Below are 22950 nucleotides of genomic sequence, written 5' to 3'. Positions count from 1 at the left end.
CCTCGGAAGAGTCATCATCCTCAGACGAGCTATCCTCCTTTTTTTTCTTCGATGTCTTGGTCTCGCTCTCGAGATCCATCGCTTTATTGTATGCGTCTTCGTACGATGTCGGTGGAACAATTTTCATCTTCTTGCGGAGGGAGTGTTTCAGTCCCTCCACGAACCATCTCTTTTTCAACCCATCCATTGGTTGACTCTCCATTTTCCCCAATAGTTCCTTCAGTCGCTGACTATAGGCTCGGACAGTCTCGTTCTTGTTCTGCTTTGTGCCATAGATTTCAGCGACTATTTCGTTGTCGTCTCTCAGGAGGCGGAACTCTATCCCGAACTCCTTCAGGTCGGGCCATGTGCCAACTTTGGCCTTATCCATATCTGAGTACCAGTCTATGGCCACTCCCCTTAAGGTTGCTGGGAATTGTGTTACCCATTCGTCTTGGTCGGCAACACTGTTCGCTGACCATATGGTTTCGCACGTGCAGCAACGGCGGACGGGATCTTCCTTCCTGTCGCCATTGAACTTCGGCAGTTTTTGTTTACTCGCCATTGATGGGGGTTGTCTCTACGGAGGTGGCTATGGTTGTGTCTGAGCCCCTGCGCCACTCCCTCCGGCTTCGGTGGTGTGTCCTGCGTGGGTGACTGGGGGTACGGTGTTTTGCCTGCCGTGTGTCGCACCTACAACGGTACGGTTGTCCTCCCCTTCGTTCTCACCCGCGCCCACTCCTGGCTCCCTTTGGTGATCCTCACTTTGTGGCGTAAGGGATAAGTTTCTAAACTGATCCTGAGTCTCTTCGACTAGATTCCTCCGTAACCTTGTTTCCTCCAGAAACACTTCGTGGCTTCTCACCCTATGGTGTTCTGGCGACGCGTAGAAATTTCCCTCAGCTTCTGCACCCTCCGTGACACCTCCTTGGTTCCCTTCGGGCCACCCTTCGGTAGGTCGTCCTCCGGCAAGTTGCCTCAGCCTCCGTCTATGTTTTACTTGCTATTCTAGAATCAAGGCCCTTTGTGCGGCCTCCCACTCGTCCGTTTCTGCTTTCTTATTTCTATCTTTGTTTAATAGGTTGGGCATTAATTGCCGTACATTTCCATAAATAACAACACATAAAACTAGAACACTTCTTTATTAATTCATTTCATCAGATACAACTTGTGTCAATATTATGACACCTTTATTTGAATATAGAATGTTCCTTTATCCCTATGGGATTCAGGGTTCAATTCCTTCTTGGCCTCGTGCCATCCCGCTCCGCTTCTCGACGATTGCTTTCTTCGTACTGTTGGAGGATTTGTTGGCATCGCTCTTCCTGAGCAATCTCCTCCAGGCGAGCTTGTTGTGCCAGCGATGCCTGTGCAAGCAACCGGGGGAGTGTTGTGACCATTTCACACATCGCCCCATCACAAATGGGGACCCCCTCTTTTTGCTTGTTTTTCGCTCGTTTTCGCTTTCGTTTTTAGGATTTTGTTAGTCAGTTGGTTGTCTGGATTTAGGGTCAAGCCTTAGGGTTTTAATTTCCGTCTTTTCAGGCCAGAATCCAGTCCTTTTTGTGAGCTTTTGGGCTTCCTTTTCTAGAATGCAAATTTTGAATGCAATAAATTTGCCAAAATGGTCTAAATTCTCAATTGGAATTTTGAATGTAGAGCTTAAATTTGTCTAAGTGTTGACCGTCAATGTGAATTTTTGTCCAATTGAATATTTTAACCAAATTTTGACTTTTTTGAATTTTGATCCTGGGCATTGGAATTGATTTGTTTTCACCTCGTGAAGTGTTAAAATGTGAAAAATCTTGTTATTTTGGCCTGTAGGAGCAAAATCGCTCCTGTCCCTCAGTGAAGGACGGGAGCTCATTTTCAAATACCTCATCATCCTTGCAGAGTCCAAACAAATTTTACGTTTGAAGTGATGGAGAAAGACGAGATCTTTCTATTGAATATAAATTGAAGATTTTCGTGAGCACAGAAAGGCCTCCAGGAGGAAAATCGCTCCTGTCCCTCAGTGAAGGACCGGAGCTACAATTCAAATTTCGCCTTGTCCTTGCAAGATTTCGAAAACTTAATGATTTGAGGACGTCCAAGGGAAGATGCTTTGCCAAATGAATATAATTTGAGATGCAAAAACGAAGGAGAATGACCTATATTGACCAAATCGCTCCTGTCCCTCTCCAAGGGACCAGGGCGAGGTACCTTGTAGCTCTCGTCCCTCTCCCAGGGACCAGAGCGATTTCCTTCATTTTGCAAAATCCAGACAAGGGTCAAGGCAAGTTTACGTTCAAAAACAAAGGAGAACATGAGATGAACGCATTGAATATAAATTGAAGATTTTTGGGACGTCCATAACAATGTCAAATGCCTAGTTCGCTCCTGTCCCTCAGGAAGGGACCAAAGCGATTTTTGGTATAATTGCTTTTCTTGCAAGGTTGCAGATGATGTCAGGGCATGGATGAATGGAGTAGAGCATGACAAATCCATTGAATATAAATTTGGAAGGTGACAAAGTGAAATGAAGGCCACAAGAGCAAGTTCGCTCCTGTCCCTCTTCAAGGGACCAGGGCGATACAATGGTTGTATTGCTTCTTGTTCATGTTTAAACCGATCCAAGTCAAGACGAAGGGTGGCAAAGACATTTTAGGGCATTTCCATCAAGCGCAAGGTTGTAAAGGTCATCACATGGAAGGAATGTGCACTCTAAGACCCATATCGCTCCTGTCCCTCTCCAAGGGACCAGAGCGATATTTCCATTAAGGCATCGATTTCAAAGGACAAGCAAATATTAAGTTACCAAGAGGACTTAAAGGACGTCATTTCACGCAATGAAGATAATTGCAAGTTGGTAAAAACAAGAACAAGCTCGCAATGATGAACTTCGCTCCTGTCCCTCTCCCAGAGACCAGAGCGATATTAGATATATTTGATCAATTCATGCAAGATTTACGTAAGGACAAGATTTCGTAAAGTCTTAGAGGGTCCACGGAAAGGTAGAAAGGTGATGCATGAAGATTTCAAACGTTAAATAATCACCAAAATGGACCTAGGGACCATATCGCTCCTGTCCCTCTTCAAGGGACCAGGGCGATTTGCTTTGGATCCCTTGTTTTGCTTCAAGATCAAGCTAAGTCAAGACGTCTTAAGATAGCATATGGTCCAAGGCATCATTTGAAGATAATTTGCAAGAGTGTTGAACGTCCAAACATCGCCAAATAATGTAAAAGCCTCACGTCGCTCCTGTCCTTTGGACAAGGACCAAGGCGATGCTATTAATAACACTCACGTTCCTTCAAGACCAAAGCTAGGCGAGGATAAGCAAGGTAAGGGACATCGTTGGAAAGACGTTGCAAAGGAGATCGAAGTTTAAAATCGCCAAGATCAAGAAAAAACATGGATCGCTCCTGTCCCTCTCCAAGGGACAAGGGCGATGATCTTTATAACATCAAAGGTGCCTTGTAAAAGCAATTGGGACGTACGTGGAATAGACAAGCAATGATATTATTCGCCTTACAATGGAAGTTCGAAGGTCAAAGATACAAGATGAACGTGAAGACATGGAGATCGCTCCTGTCCCTCTCCAAGGGACAAGGGCGATGTTAGGCAAAACACATGATATTCTTTGAAAATCACGTTAAGATAAGGACGCACAAGGTTTTAAATGACATTTGGAAGATGATACAAGGAAAGGATCGTACCAAAATGGAGAATTTCGAGCAAAAACCTTAGGATCGCTCCTGTCCCTCTCCAAGGGACCAGGGCGATAATGGTCATGAGATGCACTTGCTCGCACAAGAAAGAAATTCAAATTCGAAGGACCACCAGATGATCGATTTGGGACGTGGAAATGAAGGAGTTGAACGTTTAAAACGCAAGAATCAAGACCAAAATCATGGATCGCTCCTGTCCCTCTCCAAGGGACCAGAGCGATGAGGTACGTCCCTTTATTTTCATATTTTTGGCGCCAAATTAAACAATTCAAATTTCCTTAAATGCTAAATCGATTTAAAAATTGAAAATCCTATTTAAATTGGCATTTAATATGGCGTTGATCTTTATTAATTATTTTTTGCCTTTATTAAAATCGAAATTTGCAAATATAAAAAAACGCAAGGCATTAATAATTAATTATTTAATTAATGAAAAATCGATTTAAGCGCTCAATTAAGCAAGTCGGCCTTGTCATTTCATTGCAAATCATTTAAAAAATGGTTTTATTTTTATCAAGTCGGCCTAAGGGGTGAAGGATGAACGCGCTATATAAGGGGGGTAAAAACTATCATTTCTACATCATTTTTTTTACCTTTCTTCATGCGAATCAAGGAGAAGCGAATATAGTGCGAAGTGTGTTCGAAGGTGGTGCGAGTTTCATTCATCCAAGGGTGGCGCGCTTAGTTATCAAAGGGTGGTGCGAATCCAAACCAAAGGTGATGCGAAGTATATCATCAAGTATAGAGTGCGAATTACGTTGAAGACCAAGGCGAATTTGAAGATCCATTTGAAGACCACGCCAAAGTGCGAACTTGAAAGATCCATTTGAGACCACGTCCAAGGCAATAATTGAAGATCACGTTCTCTCCAGAGGTGGCGAAGTCAATTTTGAGGAGATCATATTGAAGATTACTTTATATCTCAAATTTTGCCTAGGCAAATTTTGTTTTTGCATTCTAGAGTTAGCTCTCTATCGAGTTATGGCGATTTAATTGTTATTGCTTTATTCATTTATCGTCATATTTCAAATTTTGAAATTTTGATTTTTGAATTTCTCTTGGCTCAATCGTTGTATTTTAGGAAATGATGACTCTAGAGACTTATCATGAGGTTTCCTAAAATTTATCTCTCTTATTTACGTTATTTATTGCAAAATCTATTTCTTATAATGGAATGTTGTATAGGTATGGCAACCCCAAAGGCGGGAGCATCCACCAGTCGCTCGGCTCTCATGAAAGAAGATCAGAAGACCGAAGAAGTGGAGACCAAGATCGTGTCGAAGTGGAGCAACATTGGAGATACCAACTTGGGGAACTTTAGCACGAAGAAGTTCCGAGAGGTCCCTTACATCGGCAAGCCATCACCTGTCGCCCGGAGAATAATAGAGAGTGGCATCATCAAGGCGGCCGGTTTTCCTCCAGCCATTCAGTGCCACGAGTTGATGATCGAGTGTGCCCGTCATTACAATCCACAGTCCAGGACAATTGTGTCCAACGAAGGAAACACTTTGGCGTACCTTTCAGAGGAAGCCATAAGTGAAGCCTTCCATCTTCCAGAGCACAGGGACATGATATACAAGAGCATTGAAGGAGCCAGATCAGTGTACGATGATGATCCAGATGCTTGCCTAAGCATAATCAACAAGAACTGGCTACTTAAGAGTCGTCCCCGTCTGAGCAAAGTACCGAACACACCACACAGGATTGATTTCCAGGAGAAGTACAGAGATTTGATTACCATGCTCAACAGAGTTACAGGAGCACCTCATGCCTTCTATTTTGAGAAATGGATGTTTTACTTCATCCAGGTGATTGTTCAAGGAAAGGGTACAATACATTGGGCTAGGATAATTAGCCATTGCTTAGACGTACAGTTGAGAAGACTCAGGGCTACTAAGTCCTTCCACATGAGTTCATACGTCATCTATGCCTTAATCAGGAGCATTGAGTACGCAGGACTACCTCACAGAGGAGTGATTGGTAGAGGACCCGGCGAGGTCAGAGTTTGTGAATCCTATACCTACTTGCATCATCCACCAGGGAAGAACTACAAGTTAATCAATGATACTTTCACGATGAACATCACAAGGACATTGCAAGGAGGGATTCACAACAGATTATCTCAGGATGCCCAGGAATTCATCAAGAGGTACGGTGCTTGGTTCATTCAGTTTCCCAAGTTCACTTACATTAGAGTGTATGGATGTTCTTTACCTCCATACATGTTGCCGAGGTACCCGACAGACAGAATTGTGTTACTTGAAGTAACAAGGCAGTTTGCAGCATATGTGAAGGCATTCAGACACAGACATCAGAATGGAGTTCAGGTACCTATTATTTTGGGTAATTCAGTTGAGGTATGTCCTAATGTCTTAGCCATGGATGATGCAGAGAAGGAGTTAGCCTTGTATCCTTTTTCATCTTTTGCTTGGAGGAATAGTTTTGATCCACTTGGACATTTAGAGAAGACGGTCGGTAGAAGATTTAGACATGAGCACCAGATTGAAGATTTTATGATGAATCTCCTAGATGATCTCGAAGTGAAACAAAAGATGCATTCTAGATTGCCTTTGGATTTCATCAGGAAATGTAAGATTTACAGAGTGGCCGACCAAGCTCAGGACAACGGCAGGCACATCCAATCTTCATATGATAGAGAAAGCAAAACAATAAGTTTGAATTGAAATGAGCCCGAGGCCGTGGATTTAGATGATTTGATGGCACCAGTCTTGTCTTGTACTCGCAGATGGGTAGACGTTCAGCATCAGAAGTTGAGAGAACAGGGCATAGCCATGTCTTTTACTTTGGAAGAGAAACCAGCCGAAGGTGGAGCCAGTGTTAGTGAAGGCAATCCTAATCCTAGGAATTCAGGTGAAGGTAACCTTCGATGTGCCAGTGAGGGCAATCTCCATTCGAGAGGTTCGAAGAGAATTGGAAAGGGAATAAGATTCTAGATGAAAGGTTGTTACAGATGACATGACATCTTATTTCTCATTGGTTGATACCTCCTAGATTTTTGTGCCAAATTTAATATTTGGCTATGTATTTAATGTTGTTCAGTAAAAAGGAGGTCATTTGTAACAAACCCTAATTAGGGTTTAGGTGTCATGATCTTGTCCATTGATTTATTTTCAATCTGGACCTTTCATTGTAACTGGGGATGCTATTTATACCCCCATTTTTCATTTCATTTGTAATAGAAAATAGTGAATAAGTGTGAGAGATAATAGTTGATGTAATAGAGAGATTAGAGTTAGAAGCAATTTTATTTTGTAGCAAGATTGAGTCTTGAAGAGAGAAATTCAAGCAATTGTTGTATATGATGACTTGGAAATCAATAAAATATTGAAGTTATGGTGTTTTGTTGCAAATTTCATAAGTTATCTTCATGGTTGTTGGATGTACTTGAATCACGCTCAATCGAAGTAGTTGTTAATTTGAAAGACTAAGTGTGAGATTTGATATTTGGTAGGATTCGCTATCCAAACCACTAGCTTCTTGCTGATTGTAGGAACGCCTTGCGTGGTCGATTGGAAAACATTTTGAATCCTTAACCTTCAAGCATTTTTCGCATCTAGGATATGTACCTTCATAGTAGTGTCCTTGGTCTTTGATGCATTGAACACCATTATTACCTTAGAAGATCGCACTAATTTCAATTGAGTTGTTATCTTATGGCAAAATTGAAGTTGGTTGAGTCTTGCCAAATCTCATTCATGCTAAGTCGTTCATAGGGTTAGGCTAGATTAGACTTACTTAAACCCTGTCCTTTTGCCATTTTTTGAAAGTTCCTTTTAGATTAGTAAAATCTTCGAGCCTTTGAATCCGTAAGACGCCTTGGAGGAAACAGCAAATCACATCATACCACTAAAAAAGCTTGTCCACACGTGGAGATCCCACTAAAAGAACCTTGGAGTCTACCTAACTGATCCTTTTTGCAGATCTTCAGCAGTTAGAGACTATTTTCTCAAGAGAGGATAAGATGCCTGTCGGTATTTTATTCTGTGTATGATTGTGTACAAAATACACGTCAACAGGGAGGTGGTTCATCAACCGATTTACTGCCGAGCTAACTTCTAGTGCTGTCCACACGACACTTGGTGGGATTTCAGCCTCCATGGCCTCTCGTCGAACATAGGTCTCGATGGCTACTTGGAGCAGTATTGAAAATTCCCTCGTCGCAATGTCTTCTCCGTTGTAGAGCTTTGTTTGCGCGTTGTCAGCCTTTGGGTTTATCTCACCAACAGGTAGGCCCATCGTGTCCGTGCGCCATCCGCTTCTTCCGTTCCCGAGTAGGTCTAGGCAACAACGCCAAATGTTTACCCTCTCGGGTGAATAGCTTAAAGCATACAGATACAACATGTAATGCAGAATAATAACGCCATAGATATCAGATCAAATATAAGAGAGATTATTCCATTCATAATCATCATTCCCAAGTTACATTCGAAAGTATATAAAGATACGGAGGGGGTGCGAGCGCCAACCGTCGTACCGCAACTGCCACCCCTTGGTTGCCAACTAACCAAGATAATTGCAACTTAATTAACTAGTTTTATTTTCGTGTACAATATTTCCGCCAACAAGGGAGTTGGAAACAAATCAAATATCCATAGAAGAGAACACCTTGCAAGAAGAATGAGTAGAGCAACAAATACTTTCAAAAGATCAGACATCACCAATTGAGAATCATCCTAAGGTAGAATAAACAATTATGATAGAAGATTTGGGAAGTCCTACTCTAAATACGAATAAAGAACAAGGTGAAGTCATCATTTCGGCCTTGAAAGGAATTAGTGGGGATAGTCGATTAGAAGATGGAATGGAGTTGTCTATTGTTCCTGATTGGTTAAAAGAGAGAATGAGTAAGAAGGTGGTTCAAGAAGTCCAACCCATTGAGAATATAGATGATTGCTTCCCAAGAATTGATAGAGCTAAAGAACAAAAGAAAGCAAAGAAGTTCTCTCACATCTCGAGAGGCAATTCAAGATCATGTACTTTACAAGTGGTAGTCCCCATGGTTGATAAACCACTAGAGGAAATCACTCCAATGGATTATGAGATTAAAACACTTAATTTTGGGCCAACAACGAAAGAGTAAGAATTTTAGGAGTTGGATGACACCATCACGACAATCCAACAAAGGCTTATCAAGATAAAAGAAAAGAAAGATAAATTGGAAGCAGAAAATATGAGATTGAAGGAATTCATACAATGGTTAACAAAACTGGTGAGACAAGAAGATGAAACATTCGTCCTGCCACCTTCTATTCCACAGGAGTTATTTGAAAGCCTTGAGGCCATCAGGAATTCAAATCAGGAAACGAGAAAGTGGATAGAGAACATTTCAAGGCAAGCATAGGAGTTTCTACAAGGGTTGGTATGAATGTGTGATGAGATAGCATTGTTCAAAGGGAGAATCCAAAGTATGGAAAACCAGTGGCAAGATTTTCCAATGGCACAAGAAATGATGATTTCTTGTCTTAGGGTATTGAGGGGGATTCGTCTGCAGACATTGATATAAGAAGGCGCAATTGAGGAAGGAAATATCTAGGATTTCCACCGTTGGTATAGTTTCTTAATGATGATAAAGACAAGACTTGATAGGGTGAAAGGAGAATGTGAAAAGATAGAGGAATCCATCAAGGGATATAATCAAAGATACTTGCGCCTTTGGAGGAGCTATTGCGTTAAGAAATGAGTGAATAAGATTTTGAATTTTGAAGAATTTGAAAGAGAAAGTGAAGGCCCTCTATTTTCAAGGGTTGGAGTATATCCAGGAAAGTCAGTTGAATAAGATCCTTTCGTTCATGATCGTCATGAATCACCTCTAGAAGAGGCAGGTGAAGTGGGAGAAGGCTTTCGAAGCAAGCACAGATCAGTTGGATGTGATAGACTTTATAATGTCCCCTAGCTGATTAACATAATTAATCTATCTCAATATACTAATATTGATCAATTGAGAGACTAAACATAAAGTCAGACAGTGATATTCTTCAATTTATTAGTTATTAACAAGTACTTATGTATTTTCCTCATTAGACGATTAATCTCGTTATTCCTCTTATTGACTATTTACTAAGAGTTCTTTCTAATTTTTATTGATCTAATATTATTATTTCTTTTGATCGAGCATCTTTATATATATATATTTATATTAGCAATTATTATGTATTTGCTTACTACCTTTTGTATAAATCCTTAATACTACCATTGCTTATTAATCATTAATATATATATATATATATATATATATATTGTGGCTGGTAAAGGCAGACAGATCTGACACATGTCAGATATGGTCTGCCACTGTTTGCAGTCCATATTAATATTGTTATTGAATTCTGCCTAAAGATATTGTCTGGCTCATATATTAAGCATTCATATGAAGCCCATCCCCATGCATACCACCAAGAGCAAGGATCAGACCGTTTATTATTTTAATTTCCAAGTATTACCAATGCAAAAGTACTTTAGTTAATCTGATTTCTTAATTATTACTGGCATAATTAATTGGCAGTATTTTCTGATATATATTTATTAACGCAGTGTCCCGGATTATGGTTTAATTGTTCTTCATAATATTATCATTATGTAATCTGCAGATAGTCATTAGCTGAGATACACCTTACTGATCATTACCACGGATTGTGATGTTTGATCCTCTCCTTGATGTGGTATGGTAATAATCTCTTCCTTCGGTTCGCTGATAAGTCCCAGATATTTTGTTCTGATGCTTCCTTTTCTCCCCGATCTTCCAATGTTATTTATACATTGGTGTCAATGTAGAAAGATGCATCATTTTATGATAGACGCACCTTTCCCAAGTGAAGTGATTACTACTAAGGAATCGGTCTTTGATTATATCAATTTATTGATGCTAAACAAGGTTCCCATCGGAATTCATGAGTTCACACTCTCTAGGCAATGTCATTATACCTCTTCAAAATATCTACAAATACATGTCTTGTTGTATATTCTATATACTGTTGTCTTGCTATGGTTATATGTATATTGATCCTTGTTAACGATAATGATTTGATGGTTGCTACTCTCTAAACCGTGACTCTATATGCTTGTCCAAAGTGAACTGTTACTACATAAATCTCAATGAATTAAATTACCAATATGGATGTTTTGTCTTTCAAGTGTAATCGGGTACTTAAGCAAGTGATACAAGCCAAAGGCAATTGCTTAGAATGAGCGGTCCAAGTTAGTAAAAGAGATTTATTCGATGGCATGAACGTATTTCATGAAACAAATGCACTATATGTTTTGTTATTGATAATTTTCTCAATTTCCGCTTACTTCCACTGATGAACTTTCAATATATTATGTGTCAAATATTAATCTAGATCTGCTAAGGTCCTCAGTGGAAAATGCTGGTCTTTACGTATTTGGTTATCAATGAAATTTAGACTCTTTTTCTTTATTTGTTTGCCACCTCTATTATCGCTACTATATTAATATTTTGATGAAGTGGACCATCAATAGTATAAGTCGACCATATAATATTAATTTAATGTTGCTTTATTCGGATTACTAATTTGTTAATCTTAATTAATATCATTAATGATTATTTCCTCCTTAACATATCTTTGATGACCGCTGCCTTATTGCATTATAATTGTTTGATAGTTATTATATAAACAATAATAAATAATAATCATATATAACAATAATCATAAATAATAATCATAACAAATAATAATAAACATTAATAATTATATATAATTATTTGATAATTATAATAATAATAATAATCATTTGTTGATAATTATTGTAGAAATAATAATAATAATTGCTTCATTTAAGATATATTATTATATGCATATATAATGATCAAGGAGGGGACATGACAGACTTGCAGCTTGATGCTTTGCCAAGTGTTGCCACAAGGGGAGCTTGAATTGAAAATGACCAAGTTCATTGCATATGGAACTAGGGAAAGAGATAAGGGAAACCGGATTCTAGAGGATAGTTTGTTAGATGATTAGGTGTCATCTAAATTTCCCATTGGTTCTTGCTCCTCGTGATTCGTGATGTGGAGAATATTTTATTTCATTGCATAATATTTAATTCTTTTTTTGTAAACCCTAATCAGGGCTTAGGTGGTTTGATCTTAGCCATTGATTTTGGATCAATCTTGGCCCTTCATTTGTAATAAGAGCTCTATATAAGCTAGTTCATTTCATTTGTACTTCATGAGAGATTTTGGAAAATTGTTACTTTGATGCTGCCAGAATTAATATAAGTCATTGAAGATTGGTGATTTTATATGATATTTTGGAGTATTTGAATGGTTCTTTACTTCTCAAGTTAAAATAAATTTGCTGAAAAGTTTCATAATTGCATGGAAGATATTGTTGATAACTGATGGTCAAACCTACAAGTTCATACCATTTATAATTTGTTGATTGCAAGTTATAGTGCATGGTTGGCATGAACTCATTATGTACTTAACTTTGATTGCTTATTTGTCATTAATTCGTAGTGCTTTTGGGATTAATATGTGTGTGGGTGATTCGAACATCATTCGTATTCCTTAGAAAATTTGCACCATCTTTGTGCAATTGTTTCTAATGGTGAAGCAAAGTGTGGGTTGGTTTCACTAAGTTGTCATCAATCTCTTGCATTGATTGTGTTAGAAGGAGATTCCTAAACCTTTACTTCTTTTGCATCTTATTTCAAAACCTTGTTAGAATTAGGATCAAGTGCCCATATTGCTAAATCATAAGTTAATCAAATTGTGGTGATTGCATTCCTAAAGTTAGTTTTCCTCAAGTTGATCAATCCTAGAGCAAAATGTAAGCCCCTTTGTGTAACCAGCAATATCACATCAAACTATTGAGTTATCCACATGTCAAGACCTGATAGTAGAAACCTTGGAGTCACCTCGTATGATCACATACTCTAGCATTCGAGAGGATTTTGTTCAAGAGAGGATAAAATACTTGGTATTTTATTCTGTGTATGAAGTGCATAAAAACACATCAACAGGTACTGCAACTTGAAATGCAAAATAAGAAACATAAAAAAGCATATGATAATGATGGCTTGCATAAACAACTGACATAAGGGGTGCAACATGCAAAAACCTTGAGAGCAAGACACCAAAACATAATACTAGACATGCAAGCAAACCGCATGATCAAGAGATGGTTGAAACATCCAACTTGCCACACAAGAATCTGATAGATCCTCCAAATGATGGTTGAAGGGCTTACCTGCCATCCATCACCAACCACAATAGCCAATTTCAATTTCACCTACGCACTGATAGTAGAATCCTCCATGCCAATGAACAACACCCCATTAATAATTTCAATCTCCTTAGCAACTCGCACCAACTTCCCTCTCTCAAGCTGTGAAAGGTTGTATACAATTGACTCTTTAAAAGTAACCTTCTAATGGGAGACCAACAAATGCTTGACCACTGCATTAATATCTTGGCAAAAAGTGTCGAGAGTTTCCATGTCAATTTTGACATCTTGCAACTTTGTATTAATTGTCTCTAGCTCAATAGCCTCAAGGCCTATATCCTAAGCCTTGTTCTCAACCTGGTCCGAACGTTCAGCTGCTTTTGCAGGATCATCATCAGTTATAGTGGTATTCTCAAGGATGGGAAGAAGCAACTCAATTTACCTGAAACCTCTTCTGTCAATACATCTTTAACCAGCTGCCTTGAGAAATTGACAATGATCATGGCATAGAACTGAAGGGAATCATTGTTTTCCAAATGTTCCTCGAGAATGCCGTTCACCTAATTGAGAAGGATGAAATTATAGCATCTAAATATCTTCTTTAAATGATGATCCAAAATGCGAAAGCAGTGTCTTCCAAGCCATAGATTACAAGCTACCAAGCACCTAAAAAACAGGACAACACACACTGCCTACAGCAATAGAGCTGCAAGCACAGAAGAATTCTAGCACAATCACAACACAGCCTTCATTGAAAGCATACAAGTCAATGAAAATATACAATCCATCAAAAGATATTAGCTCTTGTCAAACAGAATGAAACATTCAATAACAAATATTGCCCAACCTTCCACATCAAACAAAGACAAGACACATCATCATTAAAGGGCAGGAGTGAGGGATTAACCAATCATCTTGATTCAATACATCAAGCCTACCCCAATCCACAACATTAGAACTTTCTAAATGTTGAAAAGGGTGTCAGATCAAGACCTTTGATAGCCAACACGTCTGCCATCTTCTTTTGTGTATAAAAACAATGAAAAAATGAGATAGCCTCAAAATGCTGAGAAATACCAATTGTCTTCTCTAGGAGACTGTTGAGCCTCCAATTCAGTCAGTTCTCTTTCCTTCGACCATTAATAACATCCAAGGATTCCCCTTACACCACAAGGTTCTTGCAGCCCCTCCAAACAAGCAAACAAAACACGAGCAATGGCTTCTTCCCATTTCGTCTTCTTGTTGGTCTTATGAACCAACAAAAGGGAGCAGCCTTCAATAAAGACATAACACGAATTGCGTTTGAAAAAACCCACATCTGGTGGGCTCAGGTTACCATGAGATGCCCCATCAAAGTTCAATTTCCAAAAGTAGAGTAGAGGTGCTTTTCCAATTATCAAGTCCACCATTTGTCCTCTTCGCTATTAAGTTGTTAACCCATAAATGACATATGCTATGGCATTGTTGGTCACAACATGGATGATATTTTTGACACCCTTGCACGTTATTTCCTCCAACATAGAACAAAAAGAAATTAAAAAAAGATGTTTGCAGACACCATGAAAAGTGTTTTACAGCTTCCAGTTTGGAGGTCAATCAGGTTTCCTATTTGGTGGGAGTATAGAATAAAAATCTGTGCTGGCACATAGTTCTGTGCTCTGGTTGCAATAAGAAAGGTAGATTTAAATTTGGTGAGATATAAGAAGAGGAAAGCCAAATTGTATTTTACACATAAAAGCTTAGGGACATTTCTTTTTTAGTTGAGTAAATGGGGCAGAACACAGTTTTATGGACACGATGTGTGATAGAAACTCTTCTCTTTTCCATTACAAACTATCATTTACGATTAGATTCCAAGGATTGCAATTTGCAATGATGAGGGAAACTTCTTAAAGACACCGTAGGAACATGCATATAATTTACTGCAGAGAAAGAATCTCCCATTGTTTTTGAAAACGATTATCGGATCAGCATCAGGTGAACTTGATATACATGATGCAATCTTTGTTTTGTGATTGCCTTATCTGCATTCACGTTGGAAGCTACATTTCAAAATTATATTGAGGGATATAATACTTCCAAACAATTTAATACTTATATAATATTATCTATAAATGTTAGTTTTCTACTAATTCTTTTTCTACAATTATACAGTAGATGTTTATTTGAACAAGTGGAATTGTCTCATATTTTGATTTAAGTGTGCAATATTGTTTCTGATGATTTTTTGGGGATTTATTAGGTAAAAGAATGCGCAACAGCCCTGTTACGGTTTGCCAAGAGCACACATATCCCAATATTTTTGGTAAGTTTCATAGTTTAGTTTCTTTTTGGTGAGGTTGAGATTTATCAGAAAGTAGGAAGGATATTTTGCCTTTGAAGTTAAGTAGAATACTAGCTGATATTACAAAGAAGCTTTAGGGTTTAATACATACCTTGATGATATTATTCTGTGCAATGGTGGTTGGTTAAAATGGTGTGATATATTCCAGTAGATCTATATATCGGTTGCTATATCAATGAAGCCAAAAAATACAAACTAGAATACATAAATTATATCGAGTTGACAAAACTTTACCTATAAGATCACCCCAAGCATTTTTGCAGTAAATCTACTCAATGTTAACAATTTGTATCTGATGGCTACTTTTTTTATTGCGAATTTATTGCTTTCTTTGTATACAAATACTGATAATGTATTGCCAAGCAACTGTATTTGTATGTGAAAATACATATAGTACTTGAAAAATTAGTTATAAAAAGATGTGTAAGGAATAAGTATAAGAACTGTAAATGAAACCTTTCCTCACTATGTAAAGTTTACAATAATATACATTAAAAACATGAAAATGATTGCATTGAAAATTTGAAATTTGAAATTTGAACATCGAATATGGTGGGTTGTAATGTACTGTTTTAGGAACAATGCAATATAACCACAAAATGCAATGTTCTGATACCACTTGTAATATCCCCTTATGTTATTATTTACGAAATAGGGAACACTTTGTTAATCAATTGCAAGAGACTTCTTTCCTTTAAGTCTCAAAAAATACTTAGAATAATAATGATTGGAGTTACTTGATTGCAAGGATAATAGTTTATTATACCACTTTATAAATGATTGTCCTTATCAAATACAATTGATACCACTTATATTCAGATATTATATGATATATTGAAACAAATATCACTGCTATCTCCGATATAGCACTTAAATATATGCAAGGTGATCTTGAATTATATACATGCAACTAGAATCTGATTGGATGCTGCTTTCCGTGATCTAGCTTGAAGGAATATACAAATGAGATATCCAATCTGCAGAAATGAAGAGAGAATTCTGGTCTTTCTAATATGTCAGTGTGAATTATATTCTTTGAATCTCCTCCTTGGATTTATAGTGATAAGGCTATGAAGCTATGTCTGATATGGTAATGGTATTATGCTGATAATAATGTTCAATCACTAATAGTGATGAAGTTCGATTGCTGTCCCTGATTGGTGCTTGAAACACGTGCAATATATTGGTGCTGTTTCTGATATAAACTTTGAAGTATGCAACCTTTATGCCAATGGCAATGAATTCTCAAAAGAGCAGATCCGTTTAGGATATAAATAAGGAAACAAGACAAATTCAAAATATGTTGGATTAAATGAGTTTGATCTCCATCTTATACCTTGCACGATGGGAAAGGATGCATTTTGAGAGACATGTCTCTTCTCTCCATAATTAATTTGCATCTCATAACATAAATTGATCGATTTAATATGCAAATTGTGTCTCTTCAGGATTAAGGACTTTATATTAAGTCTTAACTAATAACTTTCATTAATGACTCCAATCACATATGTTCTCTGTCTTAGTTGATCTGCTTTGGTAGTTATTTCTTAATTGCTGTTGTCATTCAAGTTTCTGGTCAAGACTAATCACACATCGTATCATACTTGATGGTTTATTAGATATCTTCTTAGGCTAATCGTTACACATTAGTCTCTGACCATTCTAATTGTGCATCGATAATATGTCTTGATTTGATGTAGTGTCCTACTGATTACTTGTGTCTTCATGTATGATTGGTCTGTCATATGCAGTGATGATCGACCCTGAAGCAATCAGGTGCTTATCATGTTTCTCTTCATCAGATGTATGTGATTGATCAGCCTATTCAATAATGGTGGTCATCAATATGTTTTACTAACCGTGGGTGTATCGAATGAGTAGATCGCTGATTGTATTCTTTGGTTGATCCTCAATTGATCCTTTGTATGCACTGATACTATATTCTTCTCCAACTACTGCATAGTGACTATCGATATGATTGGTTATTGATCACTATGATGTTCTTCTCCCTGATATCGATATGTCTTCCATCTCTTTGGCATACTTCCATAATCAGATAGTAATGTCTTTATATACGATTGATCTACTCTATGCTTGCTATTTGGTCTATGTTGACTATCTGATTGGCTGAAGTGAAACATTGTAATGTCCCTACTAGTTAGAGATCACTATCCTGCAAAATAAATCGTTAGACTACCACAGGCATATAAATATATAACTAATCTGAATTGCAATCTAACTTTAAAATATTTAATTAATATAATCATAATTTTAATCTAATAAAAAGGATATGAATGCCATAAAAAAGTATGTCCTTAGGCGGCCGTGAAGCTCGTCTTCTTGGAACCCATCTTGGTTCCAAGCCCTCCAGGAAGTCGAAGGTGAATTCGACTCCTGTCTTGAATGTAATTCCTTACATCCAAGCCCTCCAGGAAATCAAAGGTTAATTCGATTCCTGTCTTGGGTGTAACCTCTTACACCCAAGCCATCCAAGGAAGACCATGTGTTCAATCCTTGCCTTGGGTGATGTATCCCAACACCCAAGTCCTCAGAGTGGACCGGCCAGATCCATCTCCTCTTGGTTGAACTTAGTCAACCGAGCCATACATATGCATATAGATGTTCAGTATATACTGCCCTAGGGATTATCATAATCCCTCCCTTAGACTAAGGGAGTTTCCTCCCTATAGCCTCCATCATGTGATAACATTTATAATATATTTTTGCCTTTTATTACTATTTTCCTATTCCATATTCCATATGTATATATTCCTGTTTTAACATGTATTTTCTACATATATTCCTTAAAAATGTTCATTAACTCATATTCACATATATTCCTACTAAGCATTGACATATATTCGTTAGCGTATGTTGGTACAAGTTCACTAACATACGCTTTATACTTATTCCTTAATACCTGAAATCCATTCATTGATGTGTTCATTAAAGCATTTATTATCATAAATATTATATATACATTAGTTATATTTATTACCTTCCTTCATTACCTATCTATTAGAATAATCATTCATTAACGTATTTATTATAATATTAATTATTTACAACCATTAATTATTTATATTATAATAGTAATTATTTACATCCATTAAAATATACAATAATTAACATTAACATATACCTTACCTATATTCAATGATATATATATATATATCATATTAACTAATTATATTCCTTAGTACCGGGTAATATTTTACCCCTTACCTGTTTGGTGCTCTCCGATTATTACCCTCCTCCCCTTCCCGTTTCCTCTTCATCATCTTTATATATGCCCTCACCTAACTCGTCATTAGTGGGATACATCTCTTCGCAAAGGGAGAATCGTACTTCTAATTTCTAACTGATTCGTATCTTTACTAATTATTATCGCTGGGTTACGATTGCTATTATATTTATGTTAAGCGTTGTCTTCCTTTGTTTCTGTTTATGTAACCGTTCTTTTCCTTAGTCACTGCATGCTTAATTTAATCAAAGTCTTGATTATTAATCCTTAAATGTCTTAATGCTCTGACCAGAATATGGATTGGTTTATTAATCATACAGCTGAAGGTTTTAACTAGTGATTTCCATCATAAACATGTGATCATCGATTACCATTTTGATCTTAGACTTTCTTAATATAGGTGTTGTCTTCATGTATGGTTTATTTAATGGATGGGAAGGCAGATAGATCTGACATGCATCAGATCTTGTCTGCCACTATATTGTTTTATATTGTTTATTAATGTTTTATTAGTCTTATTAGTTATTGTTGCCTTGTCAATATTCCATTATGATTACCATGTAAATAAGAATATTAATATTGTTTAATATTTAATGAATATGTATTGTTAATGTAAATGTGTGTAATAATCTATTTATTATGTTTATGTAATTTATTTTGATAGGACTATTATTAATAATAATGTTTAATAAATTCCAAATAATCATGCATTGGTAATTAATAATAATTAATAAATTTCAAATAATTATTTCAATTAGGCTTTATATATATAATGATCAGGGAGGGGACATGACACAAGGAGGGGGTCGTGACAAACATCCATTTGCTGATTGATATATTATATCTTGATGATACTCTTTACTCTTGGTAGGGTGGATTTATGTATGTGTAAGATGGTGATTAGCAAGGTCATCATATTTGACATTTGTGAGGTTGGTACAATGTATGCTCTTAAAGCCTTTATTCCTTGACGGGTGGATAACATATTAATTTTCTTGTTTTCCTTACATCCTATCTTCTATACTCCACTTGGTTCCTTGATAGTATGTGTAAGATTGTGATTAGCAAGGATATCATATTTGACATTTGCTCTTAGATGGTGATTAGCAAGGTCATCATAGTATGTGTACGACGTTTGCTCTTAAAGCCTTCATTCCTTGTTGAGTGGATAACATATTAACTTTCTTGTTTTCGTTACATCCTATCTTCTATACTCCACTTGGATCCTTTATAGGAAATCCTGAAGTCTTATGGAATAAGACTACTTTCCCATGTCTTCATGGTACTATTGCCATAAATATACAAGTAACTATTATTACTATGTACAATTGTTATTTTGTAACTTCTAACTAATGAAAAATGCTATCAAGGCTGCCACCCTTGATTGTATTATTGCTAATCATTATTAGGTCATTGATGGGGACATCACACGGGCAAAGTTTTGGATCTTTGCGAGCAAAGTGCAAACCAAGAATAAGTATTAAGAATTGCAAATGAAACTTTGGTATGCTAAGTGAAGTTTAAGGTTTTAAACTAATAATTAAATAAATTGATAGCGTGGAAATGATTGCATAAACAATGCGAATGGTGGGTGGAGGTTTGGGATCAAGAGGTAGTGCTCCTTGCAGGGGTCTTGATTATTTCTTTGACTACGAACATGCAAAGATTTGCAACCAAGGGATATGTATTATGCAGATTTTTATGATCATGATTCATCATTGGCCTATTACTTACTCAAATTTATAGTTTCATGGGGGTTTGGGGGCAACACTAAAATGAGGTTGTGGGTGGCACCCTTTTTGGGGTTCAAGGGTTGAGAGACAAAGATTTAGAGAGGCAGGTCTAGGTCCGGGGGAACAAAGAATATAGTGAGATAGAGAGAGGTAGAGAGAGGGGATAGAGGAAGAGTGATATGGAGAGATAGGTCTAGAGTTCAGGAGAGATAGAGTGAGTTAGACACAGAGAGAGAGAGAATGCTCATATTTGAAAATTTGTAAATCTTCTAAAATTTGAAATTTGCATTATAACTCCTAAAGACTTGAAACCACTCTCAAACATCCTGCCAATATATACATGAAATATAACTTAAAGTATAAGAAAGGAAAAAGACATTGAAATGCGACTTATACTAATGAAGAGAATGAGATTGAATTGAAGACAAGGATTCCATTTTCACAAAACTTTCATCATTTTTTGCTTAGGGACCGAGTTTTGAGTGCGGGCTATGTGAAACCTCTAGGTGTCCTCGAGACGGCCAAGGGGCTCTTGGGTGTCCCCGACAAGTCTCCGGTGTCCTAATGGCAATGGAGGGACAATGGGAGGGGGGAAGGGGGTGGGGGTGGGGGGGCATCGCTTCCCCGTCCTTGTGTCATGGAGACGTCCCCATCCCAAAAAATGCGGTTTTTTGGGGGGTGGGAAATATGTCCCCATGGTTCACTGGAAATCTTTGAAAGATAACTTGTAATAGGCATAGAACCAACATGAGTTGTACGCTGATCAGTATTGCATAGAGTATACTTTTGAGATTGGTGACATGGTATACTTGATTTTACAGCCCTACAGGTAGTCCACTATCAAGAAGAGTGGGTTAGAGAAGCTTAAGCCACAATTTTATGGTCCTTTTGGGATGTCCAAGCATGTTGGAGAAGTTGCTTATGAGCTGGAGTTACTGGAAAATAGTAGTGTACACAATGTTTTTCATGTATCATGCCTCAAAAAGGCATTGAGGCATGATGTGGTCCCTTCTTCGAAGTTGCTAGCATTGGATGAATAGGGGAAGCTGATTTTAATTCATGAGGCTATAATTGATTTTGATGAACCTACTCTAGGGAGGACTATGAAAGAGTATCTAATAAAGTGGAAGAACTTATTTGTCGAGGAGACAACATGAGACAGTGAGCAGATATCATAGCATCTTGATTTGCAATTGTTTGAGGACAAGCAATTTTGGAGAGGGAGGATTGTAGTATCCTCTTGCTAGGCTACTAACAACTTGATGATTGCTAGCCTATCCCATGGGTTCCCATAGGCTAATGTGGTTTGGCTAGGGAACTCCTCGAGTCTTGAGGTTTGCAATTCAACCTATATGGCCTTTCAAGGTGTTCCTATGAGTTTAGGCTATTAGAAGATTCACGATGACACTTTTTGGGGTGTTTTTAGACACTTTGTCAGTTATGGCTATTTTTAGCATGTCACAATTTCAATATTGATTTGCTCTTTTGGCAGTGGTTTCATCCTGGCATAGTTGGTTGTTGCATCAAATGCCGTTTGGTGATTATTTTAGTCTAGCTATTATTTAATGTTAAAATGCTAATGTCATAAAATTAAATAAAATATTTATCTTAGCATTTATTAAATATTAAAAGGGTGACATTATAAGTGGATGCCAAAGGGGACAATATGGAATTATTTAAAATTTAATTTAATGTTATAACTTAAAAGGGGTGTCCAAAGTGGAAAATATAAGGAATTTTTTTATAAAGTTTATATTTTCTTTTCCCGAGGAGGGCATGGGGTTTTGGAAGAACAAATAAAAGAAATTTAAGAGCTCATTTGGAATTTATGCTTCTAGTGTAATTTCAATAGTTCCAACCACTACTAGCTAAACTGCTGTTCTTACATGGGATGCAAGCAAACTATCTTCAATATTCATCAATGACACGCTAAACCATAAATTTTTTATATTCTCCACTGATTGAATAACTTGCATGCATGATTTCAATAGCCTGCGATACTCTACATAGAATGTCTTAACCATGAAGAATAAGATGACCTAAACAATTTATACAAAATGGATACATGGACATAACACAATGATAGACTACACTCATGCATCATCATAGACTTCACAATTTTAAAGATTAGTCAAGTGAATTTTTCGGAAACACTTCACAAATCTGCTGAATCCAAAGATCCCATTCCTTTTAATAGTGACAATACATGATTCGAGTTTGAGTTTGGCAACAATAAAATTCGGATGAAGTTCGGCAAGGGGAAAAAGTTAACTCTTTGAAAGCCTACACATTCCAAAAGGTTACAGCTTATTTGTTTGCTGAATCATATTTTGTCAACCACATTTTAGGTTGCGCGAAGGAGAAAACAACGCTTTAAACTTTTTAATATTGCATCACTTCTATTTATGATGACTAAGGAATATGTACGGCTCCCTTTTTAGGCCTCCAAAATGGTATGGTTGGGTAAAATCCAATTTGAATAATGTTATTATTTTTAATACATTTAGCCACTTCACACACAACACTATGATTTTTGTTTCTTCGTCACTTGCACACATATCACATACAAATTTGTAATTTGCTTGCAAATTGTTCGTTGCAAATCTTTGTAATTTTTTATAGATAAGTAGATTTATTCCAAACTCTTACTGTGCAAATATTCAGCCCAAATGTGAACTCCATTTGAATCCCACCTTTGAATCCTTTCTTGTAGACATTGTGACTTTGAATGGATCAC

At 37.1% G+C, this 22950-nt stretch overlaps 1 protein-coding gene across 2 annotated transcripts in view; it reads left to right on the top strand.

The window, feature by feature from the left end:
- Positions 1-22950, top strand: part of LOC131069990 (uncharacterized) — a 216223-nt gene that overhangs the window by 75624 nt on the left and 117649 nt on the right. For both annotated transcript variants that reach the window (XM_059207103.1, XM_058005539.2), the window contains one exon: positions 15135-15197. In XM_059207103.1, coding sequence (XP_059063086.1) covers positions 15135-15197 — 63 coding nt within the window. The remainder of the gene's footprint in view (positions 1-15134; positions 15198-22950) is intronic.

Source organism: Cryptomeria japonica, chromosome 6, assembly GCF_030272615.1.
Source record: "Cryptomeria japonica chromosome 6, Sugi_1.0, whole genome shotgun sequence".
Classification (NCBI taxonomy): domain Eukaryota; kingdom Viridiplantae; phylum Streptophyta; class Pinopsida; order Cupressales; family Cupressaceae; genus Cryptomeria; species Cryptomeria japonica.
This window is presented reverse-complemented; position numbering and strand designations above follow the sequence as displayed.